This window comes from Dermacentor silvarum, chromosome 10 (genome assembly GCF_013339745.2).
Source record: "Dermacentor silvarum isolate Dsil-2018 chromosome 10, BIME_Dsil_1.4, whole genome shotgun sequence".
In the NCBI taxonomy this organism is placed as follows: domain Eukaryota; kingdom Metazoa; phylum Arthropoda; class Arachnida; order Ixodida; family Ixodidae; genus Dermacentor; species Dermacentor silvarum.
Genome location: NC_051163.1, coordinates 7,362,756 through 7,379,175, shown reverse-complemented (window position 1 = coordinate 7,379,175; position 16,420 = coordinate 7,362,756). Strand labels below are relative to the sequence as shown.

Genomic DNA, 16,420 nt, shown 5'->3' with positions numbered 1-16,420 from the left:
ATGCCGGAGATTTGCCTTCTTAAATAACAGCTGACAACCTTCAGAGTTGTCTGTTATCTTCCATACATATCGTTGCTCCACATATGAAATGTCGTCAGTACTTCCGATGTGCTGAACTGCTACCCTGCTACTTCACGCTGCAGCCATCATTAGCATTCTGCATGCTGCGCGTACCCGTCGTGGTGGCGTAGCCGCTTTGGCGTTGCGCTGCGCTGCTAAGCCTAAGGGCGCGGGATCAAATCCCAGCTGTGGCAGCCGCATTTCGATGGGGGCGAAATGCAAAAAACGCCAAAGTGCCGTGTATTGGGTGCACGTTAAAGAACCCCAGGTGGTCAAAATTAATCCGGAGTCCGCCACTACGGCTTGCCTCATAGTCATATCGTGGTTTTGGCACGTAAAACACGAGAATTCAATTTTAATTTAGCATGCTGCGCGCGCACCGGACTGTGCGTCGCGAGGCGTTAGATCCTCTCATACTGGCACGAGCCTGATGACCTAACCGTGGTATTATCGCCTTGCCAACCTCAGAAGCGATAGGGCCAATGCTCGGACCTGATGCATATGCATTTGTTTATTGCTTATGCGTTTAATACGGGCCTTACCGTTGTCATGCTAGCGTTCTAGACGATGCACACATTACTTTTGGTCTGGCTGTTGTGCGTCAAACAAAAAGGAATAATGCAGAAGTGGGCTTCTCCTCATGGGGACTACCGTTGTGGAGGAGGCAGCTTTAAAGGTGTTTCTGCTTGCACATTAGAGGAACATTAAAGTAAAGAAAGAGAAACTCCAAAGTAATTTATACTGGTAAATTATTCTTTCAATACTATTGTTTATTTAGCGGTAATAAGTTTATTAGGAAAAAAAGTCACATTTTTTTAAAATTTCGCGCCGAAACTCAACTGCCGCTACGTCAGTGTGACGTCACAGATTTCACAGTAGCATTTCGTATTTGGGCCGTTGTGGGTCAGCGAAAACTTATGAAGCTTGCCAAATTCACTCTTTGGCTATTTTATAATGCAATGTACGTACACAAAAAAGTTAGCCGGGCCCGAGGAGAGGCCGTCAAGAATGCGTGTGGTCACGGCAAGCCGGTCCGGTAACTTTCGAGGCGACGTCGTCACCGTTCTCTTGCCTTTTCTCGCTCATAAAAAGCCACTAGCATGGCCAACCGTTCGCCTTACTCCAGAAGAGCTTTCGCCAGGGGCATAACCCCTAGCATGGCCAACCGTTCGCCTTACTCCAGAAGAGCTTTCGCCAGGGCGCATAAAGACGCAATCCGGGTGCCCACATTCTTTATTGCCTTCTTTGTCGTACTCCACCATTCGTCAACGCACACAGTTCTGCAGGGTGCTGGTTCTTTTTGGATTTGCAAAAGCCAGTACAGCAACACAACCGGCTCGAATGACTCTTGGGCTGGCAAGCCTGGCAGTGGATCACCGAGACGATCGTCGTTGTTTCGAAGGAAAGCGGCCATAGAGTTTCTTAAAGCTTGACCTAGAGGGAAATGTGACGCGATAGTTTCTATGCGGGTAGAGAGCGGAATGATGGGAAGTGTGGTTCGGCTGATGGCTTGGCGCGCGATGCGACCACGGTGGCATAGATTCCGCTTTCAGGCAACGAAGCCGCAGCAGCACATCGTGAAATTGTTGTGTATTCTCCTCAGGACCTCAATAAAGTTCGTACTCACTCACTTGTGTAATGTACCTTTCCCGCAAAAAAAAATTATTCACTGAAAGCTTGCACGCGTGCTGTGATGCGCCGCGAAGTACCTATGCTGACATTTCTTTCTTGTAAAATTCTCCTCGCAGAGTAATGGTCAGTACCAGTGACCGTGATTTCAAATCTCTGTGACAGTGTTGCGTGAACGGGCGCACGAAATCCTAATTTTATGACAGCGGCTTGACTCTTTCTGACTATGAAGAAAAACAAAAACTAACGGATAAGTGAAGTGAAAAGAAATTAGGACTGGCACCCGTAGCACAGCGCGAGCCAGCCGATACTAATCCGAAGCCCGTATCTTCCCAGCATTGCTCCGCAGTGGTTAAAATGGTGCAGCGTCACGCTTCCCTCTGGTAAGCTTGCACGAAGCTCTACGGCGACATCGGTTGTGAAGGGCTTCACAGGGAGGAGGGTAAGCGAGCGGGTATGGCACATTTATTTCTACAGGTAAACATCTGAACTTGCTTGTCGCCCACAGGACGAGGCCACCGGGACGCAGTGGTACCCGCGTGTGTGTAACGACCGTCCACCATTTATTAGCACTTATATATCACACCCATTGAGAACGGAGTCCCGGACTCCACATACTGACGCACAGAATATTCAGCCTGAGCTTAGTGCTCGGCACGCAACGAGGGGGGATGGCCACAGGGCACGCGCCCACACGTGCGTCGAGGCGCTGTCTCTCGCCGTTCGTGGCATTTTTCTATCGGTCCTCGCATTATGAGAGATGCGCAGTGTGAACGGGACATATTGGTGAAACTAAGCGTACACGAGCCGGTACTCGCCGCGGTCATAAGCGCCCTTGCACCTGAGCACAAGGTCCCGGGCTCGATTCCCGCCATCTGTATTGCAACGAGGACAGAATGCGAAAATATTCGTGTATACCGATGTTACGGCGCGTTAATGAACTCTGGAATGTCGAAACTAATCACCGTCAACTATACAGAGTCCCTCTGAAAGGGTGTGCATCCTTTGGGCATCTAACCTCGAACCTTTGCCGTAATGTGCTCATTCTTCTGGCTACAAGAAATAAAACGCGGAAGATGGAATGCGTGTTGGAAGAACGAAAACGGTGCCACAGCCAACAGTTCCACAAGTCGTCTTCATCGAAGACAAATTGCAAGGGGCTCAAGACTACCTGCCGAAATGTTGGCTGTGGGCCACATCTTTTGGCAAATGCGCAATTCGAGAGAGGCCGCTCGATTCCGCTTGGAAATACTGAACGTGGTGCAGGCGCGGTTCCCCGCCGTCTGGTCAGCGTGCTGTGGCCATCCTTGCTCTCGCGCGGCTTCGCAGGCAGCACCTGGGCTGGACTCGCACTCGGAGCTGTGCTGTCCGAAGCAAGCACCGCTGCTGGCGCCGATGCGCGGGCCACTGTCGGTGTGCCCGCGCCTTGACAGGAGGTGCATCGTGGCCGAGGCACTGTGCCATAGACGGCTGCTCTTATCTGGCCTTGTTTAGGCATACCTGCCATGTGCGTTTACGCAAGTAAACTCCACCGAGAATCTCGTACGGCGTGTTTTTTGCTGGCATACGATTTGTTCGTAATTAGCGTTACATTTTTTGTGCGTGTAGTTCTCGTTTGCGTGCTAGCGTGCGCCTATCTCGTTATTTTACGCATATTTGTTGATTTTATTCCTTTCTGGACAATGGCGGGAAATATGGTAGGCTTAGCTAAGAATTAGACATTACTGGAAGATGTCATAAGGTGCGGTGATGTTGAAATTAAAGGAAGGGTGGGGGTAAACATCAAAGGAAATGGAAAATAACGAAACAAAGACGTTAGCAAGGCAACTGCGTTTAATCGAATAGACTCCTCAAGGGAAGATCAAGCATCCCTCCGACAGTGCCCGAGAGTTGATGCTCCCAAGTAAAGAACAACATGGATTGTGCCTTCCCTTTCTTTAACCCTCAAACGCGGGCGGGAGTTGTGCCCCTCATGCATTGGTTCCCCTTGCCTGTAAGCTGTCTCCGATGTGTATATATTCTCTTTGCCATCGCTTTTATGTTCGCAATCAATAATAACGATGAGAATGCCATCTTCCTGTTTGCATAACTCTGTAAATAGGGAGATGCCACTAGTTAATGAGAGATGCTTTTATATGGCTCTCGTTCGACAGTTTGTGCTGTTCGCAGCTAACCGTGTCAGAGCAACTCCTTCCTCACCTGTATTGAATGTAACTTACAGCTGTGTGCGCCAAAGAAGTATTGTCTTCAGTCTTGCAGAAATGCAAATTCACACATAATTTTCCTCATTTCCGCGAATCGCTTGGCTCTCTTGACTGCGAAGGATGGCACGGATGCTTGTTCTGCAGTAAAAATTAGTTCTGGCAACTCTCCCATATCTTACTCGAGAGATCCCCACTACTTCAATACGTAGTACCTTCACTCTGTGCTGAAGTATGGTGAATGCACTTCATCGGACAGTACGTGAACTTTCGAAAATACGAGGCGGTCAATTATCACTCCCACAAAGTGAGCTGCTAGCACCCAGTGTTTCGTAGGGCCTAAACCGAACAAGCGTAACGATGACCATAGTAACAAAAAGTAAAAGCGTCGCAAGTCATCGGGCCTATAACAAAGCCGGAGCAGGTACAGCTTGAAAGTATCGCGAACATGGCTATCGTAAAGATGAGAACGTATGGCCAGGTAGTAGGCATTCATGGCTGATAGCACGAATGGAACAGACGAATGAAAAGGCGCCCCGCCCCGTCTTTTCTCCTCTTTAGTTCGCGTGTTCCGTTCGCGCTGTTCGTCATGAACGAAGAGAGCGACCGCCTATGCCACTTCGGCGTTGGCAACGATGCGCCTACATTGTCGGTCAGCCGCGTCTTTTAATAACAACGACGTTAATAACGAACTGCATCAGCATCACGTTTGCTCGCCACAGGAGGGCGGTGCAGGGGAACCTCGGTGATATGCGCGAGCCCCCCACGAGAACTACGCGTGACATTGTAGGTGTAGGTCTTCGCGGTTTGGCTCGTCTGAGGACGTCAGGTGCCAGCAGGGCTCTCGACTCGCCGTTACAGAACGTGTGCGGAATCTTCGCCACATAATAGTGCACCGCTAGATTTTTTTTTATCGCGCTCTTTAATATTGTAACGAATAGGAAAGCAAGGCCGAAGTTGCATATCTGTAAACGTCATCTGACGCTTGTTCTGGTACGAATGAAAGGGGCCACCATATCAAATCAAAAGCGTTGTTCAATGGTCGAAACGTTACCACATTGAAGGTGGCGCTCACCGCGTGGTTCTTTTCTGTGCGGTTGTCTCGGATGGCGCTATTGTTCCTTTAAATGTACCCCCACTTGGGCAGCAGCAAGTTCTTTTTGACCATACGAGACGGCTCTGGACTGAAATTGGCGTACTCCAGCTCACACCTTGACACCAGAATTTGATTTTCTGCATTCAGCAATTCGGCAGCCTGCCTGTATTTGTGCTGTCGCGCACCTTGACGGAACTAAGAAATGTTGCTTTCCGAAACTGGTCGCCGATCTTACGTTCATGTGTGCTCCCGGACTCATGCTGCCTGCCCCCGCCCCACTCCGAAAAAGAGATTTCAAAAAAAAAAAAAAAAAAAATTCTGGCTACGCCACTGCTCCCGGAGTTTCAACTTTTATGCGTCTCGTTCTTCTCGGAACAGTAACGTTGTGAATGTTTCGTGCATAGACTTAAACGTACGCCTGCGTCGCTTCGCTGGGTGAACGTGGTATCGCGGTCGTTGCCTTCCCGACTCTGAAGGACGCATGCTTCGTATCTACACACCGTAGCTCTTCCAACGTCTGTGACCCAGGCGCTTAATCGGCGTGGTTAGTGATCGACATTATCCCTCAATTGCCAACTAAGGCAGATATGCAGCACTAGCTCTCAACGCTTTCCCTTTGATGAGCTTTGACCCCTCCCCTCGTGAAGGGTCAGTGCAAAAACGTACAGGAGCTTCTAAGCACGAAGGAGCCGTTCACATAAGATATGACTTAAACACGCGAGGGCACCTACATAAAGCCGTTTGCATGAAAGAGCATATCTGGTGGCTATTTTGCGAATAACAGCTGTACTGGGCGGTTACGTCACGTAAAATGCAAGAGCATCCCTAACGACGTCAAAGAAGATGCAGTGTATCCGGCCATAGGCATAGGCCAATCAGTCCTTGTACAGTCGACTTCTGTTAATTCGACCTCGGTTAATTAATATTGTCGCTCTATTCGAATACATTGGAAAGCCGTGGTGGGAAGCCATACATTGCTACGGAAGGAAAAGTTGCTTAATTCGAACGCAGAAGGATGCCGCTTCCGCTAATTCGACCAGACAAACCGCCATCGGCGCCCTCACTTGCGCGCCGCAGTTAATAAAAGCTTGACATCAAGGAATTCAGCAGACGACGTTACAGCTTCTCTAGGCGACGACGGTGACGGCAATAACCTGTCCTACAGTGATGACGACTTGCGCTATGCCCTGGGTGATGTCTGTTTGGGAGATTTTGTCAGCTCCGACGACTGTGTTGAGGGTCCTTCGAATTCTGAACCCCTCGCGGACAAGCGAGCGCGTTCTGATTTCGCCTTACCGAGGCGCAATTAGAACGCAGGCGAGAGCTTGCGCGGGCGCGGATAACACAGGTTTCCAAGAGCGAGGGTAGACGTGCCGTCAGTGGCGATGCGCTCTACCCTCACGCAACACCTGGCGCGCTAATTCTGCAACAGGTGTGCCCTTTCGCCTGCTCTGCTCCGTCGAGGCGCGCTCGTGACGTGGCGTCGCAGCCAATGGGAATTTATCTGCCGTTTCGCTGCTACAGATGACAGACGCCGGCCTTTTAGTTCAGTGAGCCATTTGAGGCTTTCGTATCAAGGAATTGAACTCGTTCATTTTGCCGCCGTTTGTTAATTCGACCTTTCGGATAATTCGACCGAATCTTGCGGAGGTGCCACAAGGGTTTAATTAACGGGAGTCGACGGTGTAAATCGGATTGCTCGTGCGTTTCTATAGGCGTAACCTTCCAGTGTGGCATGATCTTTGTAAAATACAAGTGCTCACTCGCGTAACCAACGTAACCAAACATGTGTAGTTAAGTTACGCAGTTGCCAAGGGCCTTCTGGCCAGATGTGCTCTTCCAAGGCCTTCTAGGCGTGCCTGTAGCTGATTGTCGAAAACTAATTCAGAATAGTCCTACTCTTTGGGCTTGCTGGGTTCATCATTCGCAGTGCGGCAGCTAACGTAAGTCCACAGCAGAAAGCACCAGACATCAGTAAAACGAAGGCTTGCCGAGCGGAGGACGGTTCCGTTGGTTAAACGCAACTATAGAGCTTGTGTCATGACGCTGGCGTAGCTAGCGCTCGTACAAATGACAATAACACTGGCACTTTCCAGAGGCGTAGCCAGGGGGATGGCATACCGGACACGTGCCCCCCCTTCTCTTTACACTCTCCGTCCCCGGTGATGTAGGTGCCTCCCCCCTGGAAACATTTCTGGCTGCGCCACTGGCGCTTTCACCTTGGTGGTGTGCGAAACCTACGGTAACCAAGGATTCCGCGGCATGCGCCCGCCCTCTTTTATTATACGTCTGCTCGTGTTCGGTCGCATTCGGTAAGTGCGTAGTCTGTGGCACGTTAGCGACGATATCCTGTTCGTTTTTCTTTTTTTCGAGACTCGGAAGGCTGTGTTGAAGAAAGGCTACCGTAAGACACAAAAGGTTCGTGATTTGCCCCGCCATAGGCTCAACGGCGAGAGAGCGCGGGAGTGCTTTTGGCCCGAGACAGGTGCGATGTTTCCCAGTGAGGCGAGTCGGGGCTGTATGCCCCTCGGGAGGACCTCGGGGCGTGACGGGCTATAGCGCGTCTCTTCTTACTTGCCGTCGGCCCGTGGGGACTCGGCGTCATCATCGAGGTTGCCCTGCAGTATTTTCTAGTACACGATGTGCTACGGCTAAGCGGGTTGCGCCCCCTGTGCCTGCTTGCTTGCTGGAGATGTGCGGCGACGGGGACGCGCTGTGTCCTTTGGATCCGCCTACATGTCTCCGAACACACCGGCGAACGTCTTGCGCAGGTTCCTCATGGTGTCGTCCGGGTCCTCGCCCTTCTCGCTCGTCTGGCTCTCCCGCCGTGGCCGCGTGTTGGCGGCCCGCGGTTCCCTGCGAGTGAGGGCATCTTCACTTTTTTTTTCCTTTTCATTATTATAATTATTATTACCGCAACGCTCGCACTGTGCAGGCTATAGGAGCTGATCTGAGGGTGTCTTAAAGGACCGTGTTCTGAATCTTATCACTGTAGAGACAATTTCCGAGGAGCGAGGACTGATTGGATGAAACATCAAAAGGTGATACGCCGCTTCAATTGTGTCGAGAGGCGTCTATGCGCTGGCCGTTTACGCTAGCGACTCAGCGATGCGCTCCGTGACCTCCGAGATCTGTATGAACTGACTGCGGTTTCGAAGACCGCCATAACTGTAAAGGTATTGGAAGGTGGACTCACCGCAGTCGTGCAGGAACTAAGTCAGCAAAAAAACATTCTAGCGTCGCTTTGCTTCTTTGTAACAACCGCGTTTGACTAAACTCATTCTAACCAGACCTTCACTCAGTTATGAAGCGTGACATGTTCCTACTGCAAGGTACCCTCTGATACGCAACCTTAAGCATACAAAAATAAGGAGACGGCGACTGTGAGCACGGCAAATAGCGCGCTGTCAGTGTGCTCACACTTTTTTGTCATACGTGACCTTGGCACATCTGCAGCAGCCAAATTATAATGACACACGCGTGCGCGCTGCAATGAGTTAAAATCCAGAAATAGAGCCCGGGACTGAGTGGGAAGTTCCTGTCACTGTAGTGTACTAAATATAATCATGCAAACGAGCGGCGGCAATGACCGACAGCACTAACTTAATCATGAATAAACTAGAACAATAAAACAGAATGTGCAATAAAGCGACGTAGTGAGCTGTCGGTATGTACAGTTATCTCTCCATGTGTGGGGACCTCGTATGTAATCCTAAGTAATGCGGCACTGTACAGAACCAGAAAGAACCGGCACAGTCGTCGCGCATGGTCGGATAAGGAGCGTGCACTCACTGTGTGGCGGTGGCGGCGACGGCTGCAGGTGGCACGCCGGCCGCGGTGGGTGCTGCAGCTGCGGCGGTGGGTACTGACGCAGCGCCCATCTGCTGGGGCGGCCGGCAGTACTGCTGCATCCGCTGGAGCACCAAGTCAGCGATGAAGCGCCGGTCTTCCTCCTGGCTCTCGCCCAGTAGCTGCATGGCCGAGTCGTTTGCCTGCGGACGCGCGACGCGGAGGAAACATGGACCAACCATGACATCACTGGACAAAAGATGACGAACACGGCTGAGGTGACTCGGGCAGGCTGTAGAATTCGTTTCGATAAGTGTACTTATGTTCGATAAGTGGACGATAAGTGGTTCTCTAACGTACACCCGAAGCTCGCGTACCGAGCTTACGTTACAGAATCCTTGTGGCCCACTGCGGCAACCCGCAATGGCGTCTTTCGCTGTAGTCAGATTCTGACTTCGGAACGAATACCCATGCATGTGTACGATGACGATGGCACAACAAAGGTGTTTGCGCTAGGCTATAAGGTCACCAGCGCGAGAGAAGGTATACGTGCCTCGGTGATGAACTCCCTGCCGTCCTTGGCCTGTATGGCCTCGACGGCGCAGATGTCGAGGCCGCCGAACAGCTCGGCCACCGTGTCCACCCAGAGTCGGTGCCGGTCGGCGAGGGGAACCTGCTCGAGCATGGCCGATCCCACGTTGGCCTTCCAGTGTCCGCTGATGCTCTTGCGCACGAAGCACTTGTAGGCGGAGCCGATCTTCTGGATGTGCAGGTCGCACTTGGCCTCGACGAACGGTTCGACGACGCAGTAGTCGCCCGCGAGCGCCACCAGGCCGGCCACGTCCTGCAGCTCCTGCTGGCTCTGGACGCGCACTTTGCCCAGTCCGCCGTGCGCATGGCCCACTTTCACCACGCAGGGGAACTTGGACGCGGCCAGCTGCAGCGGAGGAGGACGCGATGCATGTGGCGGCTGGCGCCTCTACAAGCGACATCGCGAGAGGATCTTAACATGACTGGATCCTAATTGCGCACAGACACGTCCTATACGAGAGCTACTTGGGCGTCGCAACAATACCCTGCTTGAAAGACCCACGACCAACGGCGGCATGTGCGCTTTGTGCCCACTCCTAAGGCGACGCGTTCTCGCGCCCTGATGGTGACGTCGTTACCATATAATACAAGGAGTTGCGTACGAAGGCGACACCGTTTGACGCCGTGCCTAGCCACTACATGCTAGAAACTTTCTGGTTCCGCGCGATTGACTTTTTACCCCGAAAAAGAAAAGACACGAATAAAATTACAGGGACCATTATGCCGATGTCAACACGGTCGGCCACTGCATCAAAACGCTTAGCGCACTTGGTCCATGGTCGGACTGGAGCACGCACGCGAGCGTACCCTGGTCCGCCGTGTTTGTTTAAGCGGGTTAAGCCATGGGTTAATCACACGGGTCACAAGATGCCTGCAACAAAGCTGCTCGAACTTACGTCTATAATCAGATGTGCGTCCGCACTAGTGGGTCTCCACTAAGCTGAGCCTATTAGCACGCAGGCGAATCAATTCGTATAAATACAGAAGGAGGCAATACGATATAGAACGTATGACACAATTGTCGCGCTAAAGAGCGTTAATTGAAGTGCATGTACTGAGATAATCATTTTCCCTAAGTAACGACATGTGTATCCAATATTTGTGGGTGTTGGCCTAACCTTCCCCTTAATCTTTCGAGCGTCGTCTGCTACCGGCTTGCGGCTTCAAGCAGAGGCTGTAAGCAGTTTCATCCATATCGTATGAGGCTATGGTTTTGACTATACTGGCAGTGAAAATAAAGATTAGGCTTTAAAATTCGAGATAACTTGCGTCTGACAGCCGGAGTTGCACAGATGTTGCTGGTGCCGGAGCGCAACTGTGAACGCGCTTTGTGGAGGCGGCAACGGTTAACATCAAGGGGCTTTAGCAACGGTTAAAGTTTTTAGGGACTTTAGCAACGGTGAGCTAACAGCGCCGCCACAGAGTTGCGGCGGCAGGCGGCAGCATCCATCATTGCAAAGGCCGTAAGGGAGCGCGGAGGGTGGAGTCGAGTCCAGCCGTGCTCGGGCCTCGACGGAGCAGAGCGGGTGAAAGGTAACACCTGCTTCCACGGTATTGTGTGAGGGAAGAGGGCATCGCCGCGACGCCACGTCACCCTCGCTCTCTCTCGGAAGCCTGTCTTGTCCGCGCTAGCTCTCGCCTAACTGCGCGTCGGTAAGGCCAAATCAAAACGCGCCAAACGTCTCAACGCACTCGCTTGCCCGCGAAGAGTTCATAACTCGAAGGACCGCTCAGAGGCGTTCAATTTAATATTAATGCTTTCGCATTCACAACCCATAAGTGTTTAGGTGTCCTAGGATATTTTTTAAAGATATGAAATGGTGCATCTCGTATACGGGGCGGTCATTTTTAAGTTTTACGGAATTTCAAAAAATTACCTGTTGCAGGTAATACCGGTGTCACACGTATACTTTGATCGCAATAGGGACCGATCCGGGCTGAGCTTGATCCGGATCGAGTGTTGCTACACGTCATTTTCGATCGCTATCTTGTGGGCTCGAGATCCGGACGATCGCGATCCGTCAATCGCGATCAGGCGATCGCAGGCTGATGTCTGCGCCTTCCAGCGCAGTATTCTGAAAACACTAAAAACAAAAAGTGAAGGCGCTCAATAAAAACTTTTTAAAACCTTTTTATCAGCCATAGTGAGCTGTAAAATTGAAACATTGTTCAATATTGTTAGCATGCGGTAGTCACATATGAAGATGTATTTACAATATTTACAAGAGAGACAACCATACATAAACAAGATGGTTTGGTAAACAAGAATTGCAAATCTGAATTAGTAGCCAAGGCATTATGCAGTTCTGAGAGTTGCCGGCCATCAGCAGACGATAGTAATACCGGTGTCACACGTACACTTCTGATAGCAATCGAGACCGATCCGGATCGGATTTCTTCATCGCGATCAACAGTGGTCGCTGCTACATAGTCCAACGATCCGGATCGAGTTATTATCAATGGCTAATCGGCGGCAACTATCAGAACTTCATAATGCTGACTACAAATTCAGATTTGCAAAATATGGTTCGATTTGGACACTATTTCAATTTTACAGCTTACTATTGCCGATAAAAAGGTCACTAAAAGTTTTTTGAGCTACCTTCACTTTTTGTTTCACATCATATTTACGGGACTGTTCTGGTGGGAATTCGACAAAATTATTTAAGTTGGTGGGCGTTGCACAAAACTTCGCAGAGGGAGGAAGAAGCGCTCGACAAAACAACACTGCCAACTGCATTTCACGCGCGCATTGAATGAAACGTGACACGGGAAGCGGACGTCTCCCACAGAGTGCGCGCATTAAAAAACACCTTCAGCTCCAGTTTTTCACCATTCTAAGTTTATATATACCTCTAATTTTCAGCGGCTATTTCACAGTTGAAAGTAGCTGGTAGATCCCTTCTAGATGGTGAGACTAATACTGTTGCTATAACCTCAGCGGGAGCATTTGCGGGAGCATCTGCTTGTCTCATACACTTAACTCCATTTACAAGTGTTTTCGTACTCCGTAATAGAATGCATTCACTTCAATTACGGTGAACGAACTCCGTCACGGAGTACGAGAACATTCAAAGGGAGTTCAATAAGGGAGAATTATTGCCGCAACTGCCGAGTTGCGAGCACCCGACTTCCTATTAATGTGTACGTGTCCTGTCGAGAGGTCTGGTCGCGCGCGTGCTGACTTTGAAACTTTCGTATAAAAGAGGCACGAGCTGCAGCACCGGTGTGGTTCACCACGAAGGGGGTATATATACACGCGCAGCAAGCGCACCATGTCGGCGTGGTTCGGGAAGAAGCTCTGCTCCATGAGGGGAAACTGCTCCCGGCCTAGACGCCGCTGGGCGCTCTGCAGCTGGGCGAACACCCACGGCTTGTCCTGGAAGTTGTACAGGCTGTGCAGCGAGTTGACTGCCGGCACGCCCCCGAGCCGCAGGCCCAGCAGGAAGGGCCGGTTGTCGCGGCTGCCGTCGCGCACGTGCTGCCGCACAAGCACCATGTCGGGCCGGAACGAGCGAACCACCTGCACCGCCGCATACGCGTCAGTTTACAGAACGCTTGGGATGTATAAGCTGCAGCGCTAATATTACACATGTTCTACACGAGTGGCCACGGATGAATCCAGGCTTTTCCCTCAGAAGGGCTCACCTTTCTCGGGAATTATGATGACAGTTTTGTGCAAATATATGACGGGCCAGTTTTTTTTTTTGAAGGGGTTACTGTTTGTCTCTTGTTCATCTCCATCTTCGAGAGCTTCTGTGCTTCAGGAAGGTGTTTAGGTTATGTCTGCTCAGCGCGTACACTCACTGCCAACCTGCACTTCCTTCTCGTGAACAGGGGTGGTCAAAAGTTTCCAGGCCACAGCTTGCGCGAACACGTTCACTATCAAGCAAGTGGCGGGGCTCCTGGAGCAACTTTGGCAGTCGGAAGCTGTGGGTGGTCAGAAACAGTGTCCCTTACCCTCTTCACATAAACCTTGGAGCTCTTATAATCCGATACACGACACGCCACAGGACTATATAGGTGTTCACCTTGGTTCCCTGCCTCATGGCCGCCATGCTGACGGTGGCGCCCGCCTCCGAGCTGGCCCATATGCTGAGGTCTTTGAATTCGGCCTGCTCGACGCGCACGTCCCACTCGCCGTGCACCTTGCGGCCGCGGAAGTGCTTAGCCCAGTCGGTGTGCGCGTCGTCCACCACGAGCAACGTGAGCTGCCGCTCCTTGCCGGGTCCGACGACCGTGCTTCCGCCCGATCCACCTGCGTATAATATACGACGAGAAGAACCACTGCTGCTCTTGTGAGATACATATACGCTGAATGAAACGCATCGGGGATATACGAGAAATGTCGAAAATTGAGTTAAAAAAAAAAAAAACGTGGGCAGCTAGCACTAGTTGTGCAAGGCTGGAGTAAACAGCGGAGCTGGTGATCGACCTAGCTTCTTCCAGGTTTTACTAGCTAGGCTTTTGCTAGGAAGTGCTAAGTGCTGCGAGGCACCGTATTCCGAATCGGCTCGCCGCCGACGCGCAGATTCTCGCTTTGGACGCGCGACGCGCTTCAAGATGAGCGGCTTCTTCTTCGGGTGTCCGGATCTTCTTTGGTCCTCCATGTAAAGACTACATGTGCTCGTCACAGAATCAACGAGTTCTGCCGTCGTCGCGGCGGCTCCAAGCTGTAGCTCCCCGGTGTCGTCACGGCCAAGCTGCGCCTCCACGCTTGCCGGGCGGGGCGTGGCTGGTCGAAACCTGCCAAGCCGCCGCCAGAGGCGCCTGCTGCAGTCACGGACTAGGGTGCCTCGATGCCAGCGTCACGGCTGCAGTCACGGACTAGGGTGCCTCGATGCCAGCGTCACGGCGGCGCTGGCATCGAGGCACCCTGTCACGGACACCGCGCGCGTTCGGCGCGAACGCGGGGAAACAGGGAAACGCGAACGACGTCGGCAGCAGCTCTGCGCGTTGCCTCGTTGATGCTGCTATAATTTCTTTTTCTCACTCTCTCTCGCTCTCATTTTCTCTTTCTCTCTCCCGAGCACAACGCGCGCATGCTCTCCTTCCCTCTCCTTAACGTCCCATGTCAAGGCAACATGTGCACGGCACGAAGAGGCGGAGCACACGCCGCTCCGCGAGGTCGTTGCTAGGCAACGCGCGGTGACGTCATCGTTCAGCGAGGTTTTTTTGTACACAATCCACGGACGCTTGCGGCTTTCCCGCAAGTGGGGTTGCCCGTGTTCACAGCGAGTGCTCTTGTGTAGCCGGTGTACATGACTGATCAACTCATTTTCGCTAGCCTGCATGCAGCGGGGACGAAGCGTCATGTGCGCCCGTACCACGTAAACAGTGCGAGATATACATGATAAGCAGTGGCACGCACCTCCGCCCACCACACGTCCGGTCAGCGAGGCGCCGCGCGACAGCAACGAGCTGACCCCGCTGCGCGCCGGCGAGCTGGGCGCGCTTGTGGCCGAGCTCGGGCGCAGGTTAAGGGAGAGGTCGGTGTCCCCGGGCTGTGCGCTGCCAGCATTTCCGCCGCCGCCGCCGGCGCTGGCCGCAGTGGCGGAGGCGCCCCCCGCTGCTCCGGCGGCGGGCGCATCGCCGGCGGCCCCGGGCTGGTCGTCGAGCTCCCCAGAAAGGTCGCCCGACGAGAAGCGACGCCGGAGGTAGTTTGTGGTGCTGGTGAAGCCCTGCTTGAAGCTGGAGAAGGAAATCTTGGCTGCGGCGGCCGACGACGACGAGGAAAACGGGTTGGTCGCCGGGTACTGGCCCGTTGGCGCCGCCGTGGTGGCGGTGGTGGTGCTCGGCTTTTGGGGCGGACGAGGCCGCCGCCCGCTCCTCCTCCTCCTCCCCCGACTGCATGTGCATGAGGGGGAGTCGTTAACACGGTGGATGGAGCAACGATGAATGTGCAGTGCAGGACAGGGTCCCCAAGATGAGGAACCCAGACAATGTACGCCGACGTACGCAAGACGTACGTACCATATAAGAGAGCAGGAATAGGGAAAGATAAGGGAAGAGGACAACAAAGGGTTTCTACGAGAACAAAAAAAAAAATAGCACTGAAGACGGGACACGAGGAAGATGACGGACGGGGCAGCGGCAGAGGAGGTACGAACGAACACAACGCCATAAAACAGACAAAATAATGGTCTCGAATTACGACTGACGGGAGCTCTTTTGCAAGATACACGTATGAGAGACTAAATGGTGAACAAACAATCAAAAACTTCAATAGTATAACTAATGAAAAGGCAGCTGAGGTGACATTGAGGAATGCTAACATGCAGTAATAAAATGTGCGTGATAAGTACAAGATGTATACGCACATGGCCAAGGGAGACGGGGCCTACGCGCTCCGATTGTGACGTCATTTGTGGGTCACGCCGGGGATCCTGTTGCAAACATTACGTTCCAAGAATAACGAAGTATGGAGAGGCCAAGTGTAACCAGCGCTCTGTTTCTTATGTGCGTGACCTCACGGCTCAGAGTGAGAGGGCCCTCATCACGCGGCTTTGTTCAGACGCTGTCTTCTATACTGCAACCTAACTGGGATTAAAGGGACCTCACCAGGCTCCATTGCATTTAGTTGTACACTGTGAGTTGCAGGACGCCGTCTAGGGAACGCCTTACCACAAAAAATTTTGAAATTGGTTCGTTATTAGAGGAGGTAGGCGAAATTGAAACATCACATTACCATGCTGCCAGTAGATGAGCTTCACTGCCAACGTAGACACTCTACTCTCTCCTTCAGTCTCGAATAGCGCCTGCAGGCCTTTTGTTCCCTGCATTCTCCCATGGCTACATACGCACCTCCTAATCTTATCATCATCATTCATCGCTCTTTTTATCCCCTCCCCCCTTCCCCAGTGTAGAGTAGCAGGCCAGAGCAAACTAACGCTCAAGCCGACCTCTCTGCCTTTCCTCAAATAAACCTCTCTCTCTCCTCTCCCATGGCGCAGCCGAGGCACCGCGTCACGTTTATTTTTGATGTTAAGCCCTTTTGCGTCGAGAGCCCTGCCTCTTTTTTCCTCATTCTCTTCCTACTTTTGCGGCGGGCCGA

General features: G+C 52.1%; 1 protein-coding gene across 1 annotated transcript; it reads right to left on the bottom strand.

Annotated features, from left to right (window-relative positions):
• Positions 1-1,215: 1,215 nt before the first annotated feature.
• Positions 1,216-16,148, bottom strand: LOC119466589 (synapsin). Its single transcript, XM_049657429.1, has 7 exons — positions 16,087-16,148; positions 14,738-15,213; positions 13,398-13,624; positions 12,641-12,889; positions 9,329-9,712; positions 8,779-8,978; positions 1,216-7,842 (listed from the first exon to the last, which is right to left on the bottom strand). Exons 1-7 carry the CDS (start codon positions 16,146-16,148, stop codon positions 7,719-7,721), a joined length of 1,722 nt encoding a protein of 573 aa, XP_049513386.1. The 3' UTR covers positions 1,216-7,718.
• Positions 16,149-16,420: the final 272 nt, after the last annotated feature.